This window comes from Cydia amplana, chromosome 24 (assembly GCF_948474715.1).
Source record: "Cydia amplana chromosome 24, ilCydAmpl1.1, whole genome shotgun sequence".
Taxonomy (NCBI): Eukaryota; Metazoa; Arthropoda; class Insecta; order Lepidoptera; family Tortricidae; genus Cydia; species Cydia amplana.
Window position 1 is genome coordinate 8786151 of NC_086092.1, and position 18544 is coordinate 8804694.

The following is an 18544-nucleotide window of genomic DNA, read 5'->3' on the forward strand; positions in this document are numbered from 1 at the left end:
ACTCGTCATAAGTTTCACTGTCGTTAAATAGCAGAAATAGTACCTAATGTACCTATTACCTATCTACGTATAATATATGGATATAATAAATATTTTCTTTCATTCATTCATGTCTGGCAAGCTAATTTAGTCAGTAGAAAAGGCGGCTGAAAAATGTGCAAAGGATCGTTCTTTCGTTCATCAAAACAGCAAAATTGTCCCCATACAAGTATACAAGTCCCGACCAGGGATGTTGCGAACATCCGCATCCGCATCCGCAACCGCGGAACTTCCGCATTATTTTCAACATCCGCATCTGCATCCGCATCCGCATAAAATCGATGCGGAGCTTATGCGGATGCGGATGTCGAACAAGTCGGTACAGGAATGTCTTAGCATCGGCGTAAGTGCTAGACTGCTAGGTAATTTAGTCATAAGCCAAAAAAGCCTATTAGAAATGAGCAGTCAAGCGTGAGTGGGACGTAATGTACGGAACCCTTGGAACGCGAGTCCGACTCGCACTTGGCCGGTTTTTTGAAATTAAAATTATTAAAATGTAATATTTGACGTTTTTTATGTACCTATCTTGACATCCGCGTCCGCATCCGCATCCGCGGATGTGAGCCTTTAAAAATCCGCATCCGCATCCGCATCCGCGGATGTCAAAAAATCGGCATCCGCAACATCCCTGGTCCCGACTCCTGACAGCCAGAAACGTCAAATCTATGAACTGTAATCAAGTCGTACCCTCTGCTCTACCGTGTCATTTGTTGGGGACAGGGTGCTATTCCGAAAGCTTACCGACGCGAGGTCTCGTGTAAAAACGGAATATGCTTAAATACAGAAGTCCCGGTATAACATTACATCAGGAGTCAATTTTTTAAACATGCAAATTACGTCTGCGAGCGATATTCCAAATTTTATATTAAAGGAAAAAATTGAAAAATTACGCTTCCGGCAGGACTTGAACCCGCAACCTCCGCAATCCGTGCGTTAGCTCTGCCAATTGAGCTACGGAAGCCCACCAGAATCTTGCGAATTTTTCCATTCCTTCCCTCATGCATACGCGCCTTTGGGGTGGCGTATAGCGACATCTACCGATAGACGATTACATCTTTTTAACGGCACGGGAGTCTCAAGTTGCATTGAGAATTCACCAGTAACAATGTGCTAACCCGTACTAAATCAATTTTTTTTTAAACATGCAAATTACGTCTGCGAGCGATATTCCAAATTTTATATGGCAGAGCTAACGCACGGATTGCGGAGGTTGCGGGTTTAAGTCCTGCCGGAAGCGTAATTTTTCCATTTTTTCCTTTGATATAAAATTTGGATACATCAGGAGGCCTTGCCAAGATGACAATCTTTGATAAGTGCGAGTCGGACTCGCCCATGAAGGGTTCCGTATTTAGGCGATTTATGACGTATTAAAAAAAAAACTACTTACTAGATCTCAAACCAATTTTCGGTGGAAGTTTACACGGTAATGTACATCATATATTTTTTTTAGTTTTATCATTCTGTTATTTTAGAAGTTACAGGGGGGGGGAGGACACACATTTTACCACTTTGGAAGTGTCTCTCGCGCAAACTATTCAGTTTAGAAAAAAATGATATTAGAAACCTCAATATCATTTTTGAAGACCTATCCATAGATACCCCACACGTATAGGTTTGATGAAAAAAAAAATTTTGAGTTTCAGTTCTAAGTATAGGGAACCCCAAAAATTTATTGTTTTTTTTTCTATTTTTGTGTGAAAATCTTAATGCGGTTCACAGAATACATCTACTTACCAAGTTTCAACAGTATAGTTCTTATAGTTTCGGAGAAAAGTGACTGTGACATACACGGACAGATGGACAGACAGACAGACAGACATGACGAATCTATAAGGGTTCCGGTTTTTGCCATTTAGCTACGGAACCCTAAAAAAACCACTAATTGCGAGTCGGACTCGCGTTCCAAGGCGTTCCGTATATTAAGTCCGACTCACGCTTGAGTGCACATTTCTAATAGGTTTTTCTATCATCTACAGGTAAAAAATTATTTTGGGTATTTTTTTCAAAATTTTAGACCCAGTCGTTTCGGAGATAAAGAGGGGAAATGGTCGGACAGACAGACATACAGACGCACGAGTGATCCTATAAGGGTTCCGTTTTTTCCTTTTACGGTATTTTCTCCGAAAGTACTGGACCAATTAAGTTGAAATTTGGCACACATAATTATGTAAGTTTGTGACCCAAAGATAGACGTGTAACGTAAAAAAGCGGCCAAGTGCGAGTCGGACTCGCCCATGAAGGGTTCCGTATTTAGGCGATTTATGACGTATAAAAAAAACTACTTACTAGATCTCGTTCAAACCAATTTTCGGTGGAAGTTTACATGGTAATGTACATCATATATTTTTTTTAGTTTTATCATTCTCTTATTTTAGAAGTTACGGGGGGGGGGGGGGACACACATTTTACCACTTTGGAAGTGTCTCTCGCGCAAACTATTCAGTTTAGAAAAAAATGATATTAGAAACCTCAATATCATTTTTGAAGACCTATCCATAGATACCCCACACGTATGGGTTTGATGAAAAAAAAAAATTTTAAGTTTCAGTTCGAAGTATAGGGAACCCCAAAAATTTATTGTTTTTTTTTCTATTTTTGTGTGAAAATCTTAATGCGGTTCACAGAATACATCTACTTACCAAGTTTCAACAGTATAGTTCTTATAGTTTCGGAGAAAAGTGGCTGTGACATACGGACGGACAGACAGACAGACAGACATGACGAATCTATAAGGGTTCCGTTTTTTGCCATTTGGCTACGGAACCCTAATAAATGAATTTTAAATATGGGGGTCATTTTTGGGGGGTAAATGAGAAAATTAAGAAATAAAGTTTTTCAAACTATATCGTGTTACATATCAAATGAAAGAGCTGATTGTAAGAATCTCAAATATATATTTTTTTATAATTTTAGGATAAATAGTTTAGCAGTTATTCAAGAAAATAGGCAGAAAATGACCATTCCCCCCCTTATCTCCGAAACTACTGGGTCTAAAATGTTGAAAAAAAAATACACAAAATAGCTCTTTACCTATAGATGACAGGAAAACCTATTAGAAATGTGCAGTCAAGCGTGAGTCGGACTTAATGTACGGAACCCTTGGAACGCGAGTCCGACTCGCACTTGGCCGGTTTTTTAATGTTACTTTCGGTTGCAACTCCTCATTTGGGTTTGAAGTTGGGAATTTCTTAAATTACGTGCATTTGTTTGACCTAGGCTGATCACAAAGAGAGGAAGCTAGGGCAAAAATCGAAGGTTGAAGTTCAACTAACCATATCTAGTATCATTTCGAATCGCCCGGAGCGACGTATTGGGTGGCGATCGGAATACACGTCGAGGGGTCGCATTCAACAGTCGGGATCTCGGGATGTCTTTTTGGCGCAAGTTGGGATGAGTTGTCGCGAGTTGGCTGGCTTTTTGTAGCTTGCTTTTTGCTACTTGTTAGCGTGTCTGTTTTTGGGGAATTTTCGTCTGCGGCTTGGATTTTTGGTGCCGTTTCTCTGTTTTAGGGCATTTTTATGGCTCCTCTACACGATGGCCCAGCGCCGGCCACTCCAAGGGACGCATTTATGCGTTAGAGGGAGCAAGTGATATTGCTATCTCATACTACCGCATGGCTGCGTCCCTTGGAGTGGCCGGCGCTGGTCCATCGTGTAGTGGAGCCATTAGAAGTATAAATGTGTCGTAAATGTTTTTTGTAACTCAGTCGTAGATTTGATGTTTTTAGGGTTCCGTAGCCAAATGGCAAAAAACGGAACCCTTATAGATTCGTCATGTCTGTCTGTCTGTCCGTCTGTCTGTCCGTCTGTCTGTCCGTCCGTATGTCACAGCCACTTTTCTCCGAAACTATAAGAACTATACTGTTGAAACTTGGTAAGTAGATGTATTCTGTGAACCGCATTAAGATTTTCACACAAAAATAGAAAAAAAACAATAAATTTTTGGGGTTCCCCATACTTCGAACTGAAACTCAAATTTTTTTTTTTCATCAAACCCATACGTGTGGGGTATCTATGGATAGGTCTTCAAAAATGATATTGAGGTTTCTAATATCATTTTTTTCTAAACTGAATAGTTTGCGCGAGAGACACTTCCAAAGTGGTAAAATGTGTGTCCCCCCCCCCCCTAACTTCTAAAATAAGAGAATGATAAAACTAAAAAAAATATATGATGTACATTACCATGTAAACTTCCACCGAAAATTGGTTTGAACGAGATCTATTTATTTATGCTATGTTCCATTAGCAAATCTGTTTACAAGATTATATTCCGATGCATATTTTTCTTGTTTAACAATCGCAGAGATTTTTATTCACAATGTAAGTAATATTCTTACACGTAAGTCGCTGTTGATTTTTATAATTTTTTGTCTGATCAGTGATCACTAAAGTGCATAAAATTGTACTGGATATTCGTCCAAAACATACCTTAAATATAAGTCAATGAAACTGACGCAAACTTAATAGATATTTTTTTAATTAATCTTAATAAGTTAACCAATTTAGCACCACAATAATTCTTAGTGTGGCTTAGTTAAGTAATATCTTAATTTCCTAATTTTCTGTCACGTAAAAACCCCACTTTCGCAAAATATTAATCAACAATACAATAGACAAAGCGGAAAGGGAATGAGTGAGTGTATAATTTGGATTGTCGAGGGTGAATACTGGGGTGGTTACCCCACGGAGGTTATGTAATGTAAGTTACAATCAAAGTGTAACTTTTGATGTTTCATTCATTGTGTCATTATCTGCTGTATTAGTAGTGGCTGTAAATATATACAATTACTACGCTAACAGGTTATTCACTATTAAAATAATCTTTACAAAATATCTCGTTTTTTAGGGTTCCGTACCCAAAGGGTAAAAACGGGACCCTATTACTAAGACTCCGCTGTCCGTCCGTCCGTCCGTCCGTCTGTCACCAGGCTGTATCTCACGAACCGTGATAGCTAGACAGTTGAAATTTTCACAGATGATGTATTTCTGTTGCCGCTATAACAACAAATACTAAAAACAGAATAAAATAAAGATTTAAGTGGGGCTCCCATACAACAAACGTGATTTTTGACCGAAGTTAAGCAACGTCGGGCGGGGTCAGTACTTGGATGGGTGACCGTTTTTTGCTTGTTTTGCTCTATTTTTTGTTGATGGTGCGGAACCCTCCGTGCGCGAGTCCGACTCGCACTTGGCCGGTTTTATTGGTTTTTTAACTCGTGTTTAGCCGGGCCGAAAATTAAAAATAAAACTTGCAAAATTTTATTTTAGGTAGTGACCGACCGAAGTTTCTGTTTCGGCATCTAAATCATGTTTCGGCCGAAGGTTCGGTTTCGGCAAAAAATCCGTTTTCGACCGGACACCAAATTAAATAAAACTATAGATTTAATACATGTCAGCAAGCAGCGTTTTGGAAGGAAAACACTCGAAAATCTCGAAATAACCAATGTTAATCACCCAACACCAAGGACAGATAGCTTTCTTAATAACTCTTTACCACAACAAAAACCAACAATTTACCCTAACGTCTTTTGTTTACAATCGCACTTTTACATCCTCTTATCTATACGGAAACTCCACTTGAAAATCAACCTTAAGTACCTAAAATTACGGTTGAAATTGGTAAAAGATGCTAAGTTGGTGGAGATGCTGGGAAGGTAAATTTGCCAAAGTCTGACAATGGGCTATTAAATGGTAGGATTACGAGGAATATTACCATAATCGCTTCTGCTCTGATGGAGTAACTTCAGCTAATTCAGTTTTGCTTAATTTGGAAAATTGGCTAAATATTTTGACGAAAGGCAAGTATGCGGAATGGCTTAGGAAATTGCGAGGAGATGAGCTGCTTTGGTCATTGCTGAGAAAATATGATTATTTCTTATTAACTAGTGGCTCTGTAAAGTACACCTCGCGAATCTAAATACGCGTAGTACACGCCATTTTGAATAAAAATCGAAAAATTGAGTCGACAAAAATCGATCGAAGTATAGATACATAAAATAAAATAAACCTTTTTTGGAAGCGGGTTTATTTTAAACTATGTATAGTATTACCTATACATACATAATTACGTGTATGCAATGTTTTCGCATAAAATTAAGACATGAAATTTCTCTAAACTGCTGTTGTACGCTATACGTGACGGTGGAGGAATATTTGTTGTTATATTTTAACAATAACACTGACTGATGGTTGACTGCTGGTAGAGAATGCCTTTTGGCACTAAGTCCGCCATTTGTATTTTCCAGCATTGTGCAATAACGTTTAAATCAATTAATTAATAATACTAATACAATCAATTATTAATATTATTATATAAGTCCATATCTATGTATCAGGGATGTTGCGAATATCCGCATCCGCAACCGCGGAACTTCCGCATTATTTTCAACATCCGCATCCGCATAAAATCGATGCGGATTTAATGCGGATGTGGATGTGGAACAGGTTGGTACAGGAACGTCTTAGCATCGGCTTAAGTGCTAGACTGCTAGGTAATTTAGTCATTAGCCAAAAAAAACCTATTAGAAATTAGCAGTCAAGCGTGAGTGGGACTTAATGTACGGAGCCCTTGGAACTCGAGCCCGACTCGCACTTGGCCGGTTTTTTGAAATAAAAATTACTAAAATGTAATATTTGACGTTTTTTATGTACCTATCTTGACATCCGCATCCGCATCCGCGGATGTGAGCCTTTAAAAATCCGCATCCGCATCCGCGGATGTCAAAAAATCGGCATCCTCAACATCCCTGCTATGTATATTGGCAACATTGACGCTATTTTCGGTAACATTGTCGCGTTTCGCGTCTCAGTGCGTCAGGGCTTCACCCCTCCTGTCACTTGCACGGCGATTTAGCTGATTTAGACTAGCTTAACTAATGGGGGGGTAATTGAAGCTAAAGCCCGTTGCTTCCCCCTCCCGAGGTCCTCATCTGATATACACAGGTTAGGCTATGTTCATGTGCGACATTGTCAGTTGTTGCAATTCATTGAAAATCTGAGTTGTCAAAAAATTCCCCTTAATTAGCATTAAATCAAGATATTCGAGATTTCATTGATAACAGAGTTTGGTCGTCAAATTATATGAAAAGGACGTCCCATGAAAATGTACATAAACTCGTAACAGGTGTCACGTGACCGTAAGACGGACACGTGACCTGATCGAAAAACTGTTACTTCAATGTCATTGAGTTTTTCTTTATTGATTTAAATGCCATCTAGTGAGTTTCCCTCTAACTGGTATTAATATAACTCGAGAACTAACAGTGATGTGCTTGGGGTTTCAAGTAATGCGACGAAATAGAATAGAATAGAATAGAAAAAGCTTTATTCAAAAACGCTTAATTTAAACTTAACTAATAAAAACACTGACATAGATTGGTTATAAAGCGTTCCTGAAATGGTCTCCACTCAGCTTCATGTCAAGGAACCTTTGAAGTCCCCGACGCTGGTCTTCCGTGGAAACCCTTTCGAGAGAGCGCAACTATAAGCTATACAATTTAAATTAAATATAATACTACAGCTATACAAATTAAATTAAATATAATTTAGTTAAATTATTAAGACTATAATTGATCCACAATAAAACTGTAAAAACTATTGACCCGTACAGTAACAGTAAGTCATACTTGTGTTTGTGTTACTTGTAAAATTAGTTTCACAAAGAAGAAAGAAACACATAGGCACACTAAAAGAAGAATTAGCACAGACTTCTAACCAGGGATGTAACGGATGTGGTTTTATCGGAACCGAAAGCGGAACCAGATGTTTTAAATTTAGTTTATCGGAACCAGAAACGGAATCGGAACCGAAACCGGAGCCTGAGTCAGTACTATCAGTAGGTATACATTACACAACACATACGAATAGGTACTTTAAATTCGAAAACACGGATAAACCAGAACATCTAATTACTGCAGCACGTGGCAAGCGGGGCTATGAGCGAATGACTCGTATAAACCTGTTTGTTTTTGATTTACACCGCTCATGTCCCGCCGCCGCGCTAAGCATTGACATCCGATATAACTTCCGTTTCAAAAGTAACGGAACCGGTATAGAAACGGATGTGTAAGACCAAACGGGAGTTCCGACTTAACGGAAACGGAGCTCTGTAACATCCCTGCTTCTAACCACGGTTTTTCTGTACACTTAAAATGATTTTTTTGTAATTATTTTTAAACGAATTCACTGACAATGAGTTCCTAAGAGGAGGCGGTATATTGTTCCAGCATTTAATGGCAGAGTATTTAAAGCTGCCACGAAATGCGGCGGTGCTGTGCCGTGGACAAAGCAAACGAGTAGCTCCCCTAATATGCCTTTGTGAAAAAGTTAATTTTTCGTAAAGATATTGTGGCGTCATTGTACTTACAATACCAAAAAGCATACAGGCGAAATGCAATGCACGTCGCGATGGCGAAATAACGCTAGATGGCGTTAACCTCAATTATACATAGTGCTGCAGACATTTTGCACAAGTCATTGAGTTTTCACTTCTGCCGGCACTCCCTGAGTGCAACCCGTTGTTTTTTTAAACACCTCAAATATAATACATTACTGTCAAAAACGTGGCGCGTGGGGTATTTATTGATACCCTGTATTAAAAATAATGATTAAATCAATTGCTTTCAACGCAATTTTATTAACAAAAGAGATTTAATCTTATGTCTAACCAAACTTGAAACAGCTAACCAAACTTGAAACAGCTTAATTTATGCTTTTCTGATATAAAAACGTTGAAATTAATAGTAATTTCGACGCAGATACGCTCTTTTCGTACTGCCGTCAACATAGGGTTGTCACAAAAGTATACTCTTTTATTATCTCCCTATCGGATTAGTTTTATTGTTATCGACCTTTCAACTTCAAATTTCATTGCAGAAACAACTTTATCTCTTTTTAATAGAGATGAAATTCCTAATTTGCATGACAGTGGGATCTGTAGGTACTTGTTTAATTATATTTATACAGTGTGTTTTGGGAAAGGAGCATTATTTCGTAATGTTAAGGCACATTTTTCTATAGCACACACAATTGTTATGGACTTGCAATTTTAGAAGCTGGTAGAAATACTTGATTTGAGTTGAAATTATCATATTAAAATCAACCTTAATCTCTATCCCAGTAGGCTTAAAATGTAACGTCGAAATTTATAAATTATTTTCAGTTCAGATCATTTTAAATGTGTACGAGAGAGATTTTGATACGTTTTTTGTTGTGGGATTAGAATCTGATTTACATATTCGCTGATTTTACGGACAATTGATTTTTGTCAGATAATGGACCACATTGGTCTCTATTTAACCTGGTTTGTTATTATTAAATTACTAAATAACTAAGCCAGGGACAACCCTAATAATAAAAATCTGCAGTCGTATGTTTTGCACAATCTGCTACAAAATCTACCTACGCTAACATAGTTTAATTTTAGGGCTTATTTGCGTTAAGGTAAATGTCTCAGTATTTGACACTACCTTATTAATTAGCACCTGTAATCTTAAAAGTTGTAGACATGCTTAAATTGGGTGTCAATGATTCAGATCAGGGGTTCCCAAAGTTGGCTGGGCTCTCCGACCCATCTAACAAAAACTGCTATTTTTGGGGCCCAACTCTTAGCCGCCTTAAAAAAGGGGGTAATAAGTATTGGGACCCTTAAATTTCCTAGTATAGTTTCAGGGCCCACTCAATATTCGCTCGCGACCCACGCGACCCATAGTTTGAGAAATGCAGATTCAGATTTTTAGAATTATACATACCTATAATAAAAACTTGACGGAAATTAAAACTAAAACTGTAGGTTTGTAATATAAAATGGCATAACACGTGAACGGTAAGTCGAAACACTTCACCATACCTCAATCGAGAAACCAAACCATACATTTTTAGGGTTCCTTTGCCAAAATGGCAAAAATCCTTATTTTGTTTGTCTAACTCTGCACAAATGAAGCGACAAAGTGCGGCAGTGCCGCTATGAACGTAATATTTTCATAGGTATTTGACTTTCAAGTTGGCACTGCCATACTCCGTCACTGCGATATCTGGGCAAAGTTAAATTGTTCCGTTCCGACTTTAAACTAAGGACGCTAAGCTAGAAGAATTTTGTACATTGATCCGCCATTTCCTATCTCTATCGTACGCGCGTAATTCTACCTATTGCTGTCCCGCCCATGATGCTGGCGGTCAATGACATTGTGCGGTGGGTCAACGTACTAATTTATTCTTACTGTCCTTACTTTAGTTTCGTCATTATTTTATAGTTTTGTCCTGTATTTTTGTATAAATGTGCAGTTTTTTTTGCAGTCACAGAAAAAGCAGGCTACCAGTCACCGTATGGAGGAATGGACAATGGAATGGTGAGTTTTTCATTTTATTTGTATATGAGAATTTCATTTAAAATATTCATAAATCATCATATTATTAGTCATATTAAATAAAATAATCCATGCCGTATAAAAAATTCACAGGTTAATAAAATTAACGTTTCCTCTTACGGCTAATATGTATATTGGCTACGTGCATGTGTGTCTGCCATAGGGTTGCCAACCGTACTATATTATATAGTATTGTACTATATTTTGGCTCTCTGGACTACTTTTGGAAAAATATATAGTACGCTAAAATACTATATTTCCGATTAAACGTATATTACACTTATGTTTAGTATTTTATCTAAAAGTACTATATTTTTTTGAAATGTACTATATTTTTGATGCCTTATTCTGGAAAATACTATATTCCACCAAAAAATAGTTGGCAACCCTAGTCTGCCACCATGGCAGCTATGCGATACATTAGTTATAGTCCGTCAACCAAATCTTGTCAGTAGCAATGTAAAGCAAACTAAAGTAGGGCAACACTCAAAGAGCAGTATTGCGCTAAGAAAAGCAGCAATGTACATCGAACCATAAGATTTTTTTTTCCGCTGAGCGCGCCCTGCGTACGTCAATTCAAATTGTCACTCGCGGTTTATTGAAAAAAATTGAAACATGGACGGACAATTTAAAAGCGATGTTAAAACAATGTTAATCAAAATGATGAACAAATTTGAAGATATCAAAAACAACTCCCTATCGTAGTGCTTATATTCTCTTTGTTCCCTATGTCTTCTAAGTTTACTAAAATAAAATCATATCAAAATGCAGATAATTAGATAGTGCATATATTTGTTATTTACAATATAATATGCCACTTGTTAATGTAAATTAGTGTACTGTTCTGAATGAATATGACATACCCGTGTAATTTTTTTGATTGGTATATATTGTACAATATACATATTAAAAATAAAACAACTGATATTTGGGTGTTTATTTAATTTAAAGGTAAATAAGATAAGGGGCACTTTTCGACTTGGTTGCGTTGTACACGTATATAAACCGCCATAGGTAAGTATTGTCTGAAGAGATACTTTCTACGAACGCCTTATATTGGGCAAGATTTAATCCTGCAACAAACATGTATGGATTAGGTAGATATTGCGAAAGAACGGCGATATAATCAAGGCTCTTAATACTGTTTAAAAGGTTTACCTTTGTAAATAGTCACAACTGATTGCTGAAAATATTAGACATGTGGGCCTATGGACGGTTTCCAGGACACAATTTATGGTCTTGTTGGATAGATTTAGGCATACGTTTTCATTTTATTTATGTCTTTTAACTCTAAAACAAAAAAACTGAACATAATCTTAAAAGTTCGAAAGAGTTCTTCCAGTACTTGTCATAACCTCCATTTTTAGTAATGTTTACCATCAACGAGCATGATTGTACATTGTAGGCCCCTTAGCTTTGCTTATTCTTATTTAATGTATTGGTATTTAATGGTGACAGCAGAAATATCTCTTGAAACAGAAACGATTCAGAATGAAAACCAAATGAAAACAAATAAGGTGACGGCTGTCATTCACGATCCACATTCCACAGATAAAACACTGATGACACGCGTTTTGGAATTATTTGAACACAGTGTTGCTAACCCGCGATTTTTCAAATTTGCCGCCTTTTATTACTGACAAGATTTGGTTGACGGACTTTATTTTACCGTTGACATTTATTTGCCATGCAGTTTTGTTTCTTTTTAAAAATAAAGGAATGTCTCCTTTAAGTAAAATGAGCCAGCTTAATGATTTAAGGTAGTTTCCCTCCAGGGCCCGACTTATCTTTCCACCCTGTATGTTTTTCGCCCCGTGAGTCGTACTTTTAGTTCCCTCACGCCACGACGTACTTTGAACATAGCCTAAATTCTGGTAAAACGAATAAAAGATAAAAAAAATAAACTTCGTACAAAATATTGGAAGATGGAGAAATTCGAAGGATAAATTTGTCTTTGACTACATCATCTAACTAACCAATGAATCTTACAGATCAGCGGTCGGCAAACTTTTAGCAGCCAAGGGCCACATAGTAGTTAACGAAATAGACGCGGGCCGCACTGTGTTAATATTTATGACTTTATCAGACATTGTCGTTTGTCAATATAACATACAAAATAGCCAGGGAGGTTCGCGGGCCGCAAGTGACAGGTTGACGGGCCGCATGCGGCCCGCGGGCCGCGGATTGCCGACCGCTGTATAGATTATAGAAAATCACTAGGTTTTTATAACGTCTAAAGCAACTACGTGTTTAGCGTGTTTCACTAAAAATATCGCTAAAATATAAAACGCTTTATAAAAGTTAGTATTTCTTACATGTTCCCAACGAGGGAAAAAATATAGTACCATAAAGAAATGGGACAAAAAGGAAACGTAAAAAGGGCGCCGGCTCAGCGTTCACCAGGAATAAATCACGATATACCGCTGTTTCGGTAAAAACTGCTGGTTTTGCATACTGAGGGGGCTCTGTAGGGGTTGAATTATAAACTAATATTACTGGCTGTATGATGTTATTCTGTGTTTATACTCCGGCAAACCAACTTTGTCAGTAGAAAAAGGCGCGATATTTGAAATACGTACGGGAAATAGATTGTTCGCGCCTACTCACAAGATATTATTTAACTTGCAATGTAAACTGTAAAGTGTCATTCTATGGAACTTGCTAACTATGTAATAAACACCATATTAAAATTGTCTCTAAATGTCAATTTACTAGTGACTTTTGTTTACATAGTTAGCAAGATCCCTAGAATGTCACTTTACCTATGTATGCAGTTATGTTTGTACGGGTCTTGCAAGTTAAATTTGACCCACTTCCCGACTTCCAATGAAGCTGAAAATTTCCATACATATGTAAGTCGGGCGGGTGACAAACTGACAATGCAATATTATGGCACCGTCGAGCTGATCTGATGATGGAGACAGGAGGTGGCCATAGGAACTTTGTGATAAAACAAAGCAACCTAAATGTGTTTGGGGTTTTTAGAATTTTCTCGATGAGTATTAGTTGCCCGTGGAAAGAAAAGTATAGTCAGCGATAAAAGCTTGTATAAAATGAAATTTTTGCCAAAACCTTATTATATTTTCGAAGTTTTTATACGAATTCCACTGCATCGGGGCTAGTATTACACATGTATAGTATGTATAGTTTGTACGGGAGCCTTTTCCTGACAAAATTGGTTTGGACTATACTCGTATTTGTATAATTTTAATGGCATAAATTGTTCTGTAGGTTTACCACAGGACATGTTTTTGCCACTATCCTAGATGACTGACCTGAGGGCTGTGTTTTAGTGCAATTAAAGTACCTGTATATACTCGCCGGATAGACAGGTGTCGTTACGGGTTTGGTCGCATACAGGATGGTTTTGAAATGTTGTCAGAACTGACATATCTGATTATGTTGGAAACAGGTGCTTAAATACTCGATCACGACCCAATTGTCGAGACGTTACCGTGCATATTGTATATCTGTATTACTAATATTTTAATAGTTATTGTAAAATGGGACCGGGGGCCCGTTTCTCAAAAGCTTGTAACATGTAATACAAGCGGATGTCACTTTTTGACAGCTTTTATTAGAAAGGGACTTCCACTTGTATTACAAGTTACAAGCTTTTGAAAAACGGGCACTGGGTCTTAACACTCTTAACTATAACTCTACCTTCCAATTAAATCGGTTCAGCAGTTAAAACGTGAAGAAGTAAAAGACAAACAGAAACAGTTTTGCATTTATAATATTAGTATGACACATCTAAATTTATGATGAGATTATTATTCCATATAATATCGTTTCATCACTCTTCAGTATTTACAAAAGCATTAAACTTCCCATACTTATCGTCTTCGGTGACACAAAACTGATCCCAATAAAAGACGCTACGCTAGTCATTAAATATGTATATTTCGTAAGAGATCGTAAATCTGGGCGTGACTGTACAAAGAGTCTGGCGGCCATAAAACGGAAGACGGAGATAATGTGCGCGACTGTACTTTGTATATGTAGGTATGTGTAGGGTTGCCATACGTTACGATTTCCCCTGATTTGTCACTTTTGTCAGGGCGGGGGGACTTCGCGAGTGGTTAGGGTTTTTAGAAAATCCAACTTAACCACCTAGGGCCCGTTTCTCAAAAGCTTGTAACTTGTAATGCAAGTGGAAGTCCCTTTCTAACAAAAGCTGTCAAAAAGTGACATCGGCTTGTATTACAAGTTACAAGCTTTTGAGAAACGGGCCCCAGAACCTAGATGCAAGTTTGAAGTTGTCGCTACAGCATATGGTGGCGATGTCTTGTATCTATGGTAGATTTTAAAAGCTTCCAGATACGGAAGCGACTTATTAATGAGATGAGAAAGTGGGGTTTGGAGAAATGACCGTCCAGGAAATGTCATGATTTTTATGGTGATGTCAGGATATTCCATTTTTCCTCGTGCCCCTTAACGGCCAAGGTGTTCACAATATCTGAACATGCACTCTAACGCCTAACAATAGAGGCGTGTTCAGATATTTGTGACAGCCTTAGCCGCTCCCATATATCTGATGGCGATATATGGCAACCCTACATAAAATGGAAGACGGAGGATAATGTGTGCAACTGTACTTTGTATACGTAGCTTATGTAGGGTGTAGGTAGATAACTATGTCTAGGGGATTAAAGACGCAAGACAATTTGTTATAAGTCTAGAGTGGAAGATAGAATACTGATTTAAACATTCATGATTTCAACACATTATTATTTATTTTAAGGGGACTTACGGCCCGATTCAAACTTTAAGATACGTCAAATATTACATCTAGATACGATATGTATTTCATATGTCAGTGTCAAAAGTCACGTGTCTTCAAACAAAAACGTTACTCGTTAACCGTGTATACTTAAGTTTTAAAAGTAAAATAAATAAATAATTTTTATAGCTTACTGTATTAAATTATGGATGATGTTTCTAAACAATGACTGATAGTCTAAAAAACCATACACTCCTTTTTTGGGCGGTCGTTTAAAAACTGAGTCGACTAAACTCAGAATAGTCCGAATTTCCGAAAACTATGGATGGATGATGCTAAACAATGACTGATAGTCTAAAAAACCATACACTCCTTTTTTGGGCGGTCGTGTAAAAACTGAGTCGACTAAACTCAGAATAGTCCGAATTTCCGAAAACTATGGATGTTGTTTCTAAACAATGACTGATAGTCTAAAAAACCATACACTCCTTTTTTGGACGGTCGTGTAAAAACTGAGTCGACTAAACTCAGAATAGTCCGAATTTCCGAAAACTATGGATGTTGTTTCTAAACAATGACTGATAGTCTAAAAAACCATACACTCCTTTTTTGGACGGTCGTGTAAAAACTGAGTCGACTAAACTCAGAATAGTCCGAATTTCCGAAAACTATGGATGTTGTTTCTAAACAATGACTGATAGTCTAAAAAACCATACACTCCTTTTTTGGACGGTCGTGTAAAAACTGAGTCGACTAAACTCAGAATAGTCCGAATTTCCGAAACTCGAGGTTTTGCCAGCAGCACTAATCTAAAAGCGTGTTCTTTTATTAATGATCTATTTAATAGATTCCTTTTAAAATAACTACATCGTTACTTTACAATTAAAGAGATGTGTAGGAATGTTTATCAGCTTTTATTTATCATTTATTTTCAGTCTACTCTTTGTTTTTTCAGTACAATAACCCTCATCAAACAGAACTAGTTTGCATTTTTAAAATTACATTGTGGCATACACTTACGAGCACTAAAATCCGGTCTTTATCTATAAAGAATCTAGTCAAAGTGGCCCGTTTTTATTGAACTATAGTGTATTATGGTGAGGGATTACTATAAACATCTGCCGTATTGTCACGGACAGGTTTGGGTGGTTCGGTATATCGGGCGGACAGACGGACGGGTTCTGCGTAATTAAGCTGTTAGTACTGACTTTTGATCGGAAATTACAAGCGATTCTATTTAACAAGAAAACACTTTAATAGGAATCGAAATAAGATGACTTTTTTCTTTTCTTTGAGAGAAGAAAATTGCCTTTTGTATATTGGTCATTAATTGCACTAATTACTTGGCCGATAGAGTAAAGTACATGAACATTCAAGTAACATATAGCTAGTGCCTGACATATATTAGAAGCTTACATACAAAACTACAAGTTTTACATTTATATTCGCACTATTTTCTTTGTATAACAATTTTGAGCAACGAAAACTAATACCAGACATAGTTAGATATGTTATGTAAATGTTACTTCGATTGGGAGCGATTTTTTGGCGGCGTATGACTCTTAAATCATAAGCATGCTGATAAAAAAGTCTAGTATGCTATTTTTGACTTTAACAGTATCAAAGGCATTGGGAAAATCTCCCGTTATTAAGGAAGATAATTTCCGTCTTAAAAGAGGACTACAAGTAGCCATAAGACCGGACATGTCCCGAACTGCGGAGGCATAACACTAAAGGTCGACGACCGTTTTTACTGTCGCATTCACTTAAGTGATCCGGATAGGCAGGCGAAGTTCTACAGTAGGTCTGCTTGGACAAGGACTTAATTTAGGCATTTAAACAAACATATTCTTGGTATTTGGCTTTCAAAATCGTAGTGCAATAAACGAGAGATTTTTTTAATGCATTTGACATTGTTTATTACGTTTTCTTCAACAACTAGAAGAAATAAAAGACATAAGGACATACCTAAGGTGCCACAGGGGAGTATCTAGGGACCTCATGTATAATTTTATATCATCTTGCAAATATTTACTAGATACTTAATTTTGATTCTCTTAAGTCTTAAGTGATCCAGATGTGACGCTGGGCGAAATTCTACAGTATGTTTGCTTGGACAAAAATGTACATTAAGCAAACACGCTCATGGAAGTTCCCTTTTAATCTCCTACTGTAAAAAGGGAAGGTACCTATTATTCAACAACTAGGAAAAATAAAGGGTGTGCCTCAGGGGACTAGGTTGGGACCATGCCCATTAATAATTTTGAAAATATTTTGACTTTTGTGAAGACTAGATGCCAGTTTAGATTTGGATAATAAATATAACATGAAAATGGGCAGTTACATACGAAGTGAGCCTTCTGTAGGGCTACATTGTGCTTCCTTTTTACGACCCTTAAGGTACTGGCGATAAGGGAAGGGCGTTTTTTAAACACCCTTTTACTTTATATTGGTGGATAGTGCAAGGTTTCAGGGCTTTGGTCCTTTGAAACTGGTATAACCTTTGTCTCCGGGTTGTTTAAATTTAAATCTCTTTAGTCTTTATGTACCGATTTTAATTAAATACATTTAATTTCGCCTATTGTAACGTTTGTAACACACATTTAAGTATGGACTTACTAAAAAAGTAAAACTTGACAATTAGCAGCTAAGAATTTGTCAAAATATTGATAGGCGTTGTCTTAATAAAGTTGTACTATAAATATTATTATAAATGTACAATCACAATGGCAATTTCAGTTACACAATTATGATTCTCTTACATACCCACTAATTACCACATATAAACCTATTAACCGCACCTTTATACTATCTGCTCATATACATATACCTGATGTAACGCACAGATTCTGACGTGACCATGATGTGACTTTCAATTCCATCCTAACCCTTTGAACGCCATACCTATCGTACGCGGCGCGTCATGGTGAACCTTGTCGGAATGCGCGGTCAGTTGACATCTTTGGCGGTCAAAGGGTTAATAAATATTTCCCCGTGTCACTAACACTGTAATGTTGTAAATGTCACTAACCTCACGTTTGCACGTAGTACGGCGTGGCGGCGACCTGCGCCGCGCCCAACGGCCACCACCAAGACCGACGGCATCTCCAGCACCACCAACATGCAGACGTACCACCGCAATGGGTGAGGAGCATCCTAGGAGTTGTTGTTGCTTTCATAGTTGTCACCGTTAATTTTGTCTTTTGCAAAGCATTGATTTTGCTGGTCCTTTCACTCATTCCTTGGCCTGCATCCTAGTACCGTAGAATGAAGTGCTTGACCAATGGAAGGTGTCCACCGGCCACCACCAGGACCGACGGCATCTCCAGCACCACCAACACGCAGACGTGCCTCCCGCAATGGGTGAGGATCATCCTAGGAGTTGTTGTTGCTTTCGTATAGTTGTCACCGTTAATTTT

The 18544-nt window shown here is 37.6% G+C and overlaps 1 protein-coding gene across 2 annotated transcripts in view; it reads left to right on the forward strand.

The window, feature by feature from the left end:
- LOC134659325 (protein daughterless) overlaps nt 1–18544 on the forward strand; it is a 172073-nt gene that overhangs the window by 46443 nt on the left and 107086 nt on the right. The window contains exons 2-3 of one of the 2 annotated variants that reach the window (XM_063514989.1): nt 10332–10384; nt 18174–18269. In XM_063514989.1, the coding sequence (XP_063371059.1) occupies nt 10332–10384; nt 18174–18269 (149 nt within the window). The remainder of the gene's footprint in view (nt 1–10331; nt 10385–18173; nt 18270–18544) is intronic. The other variant, XM_063514990.1, reaches the window with a different exon arrangement.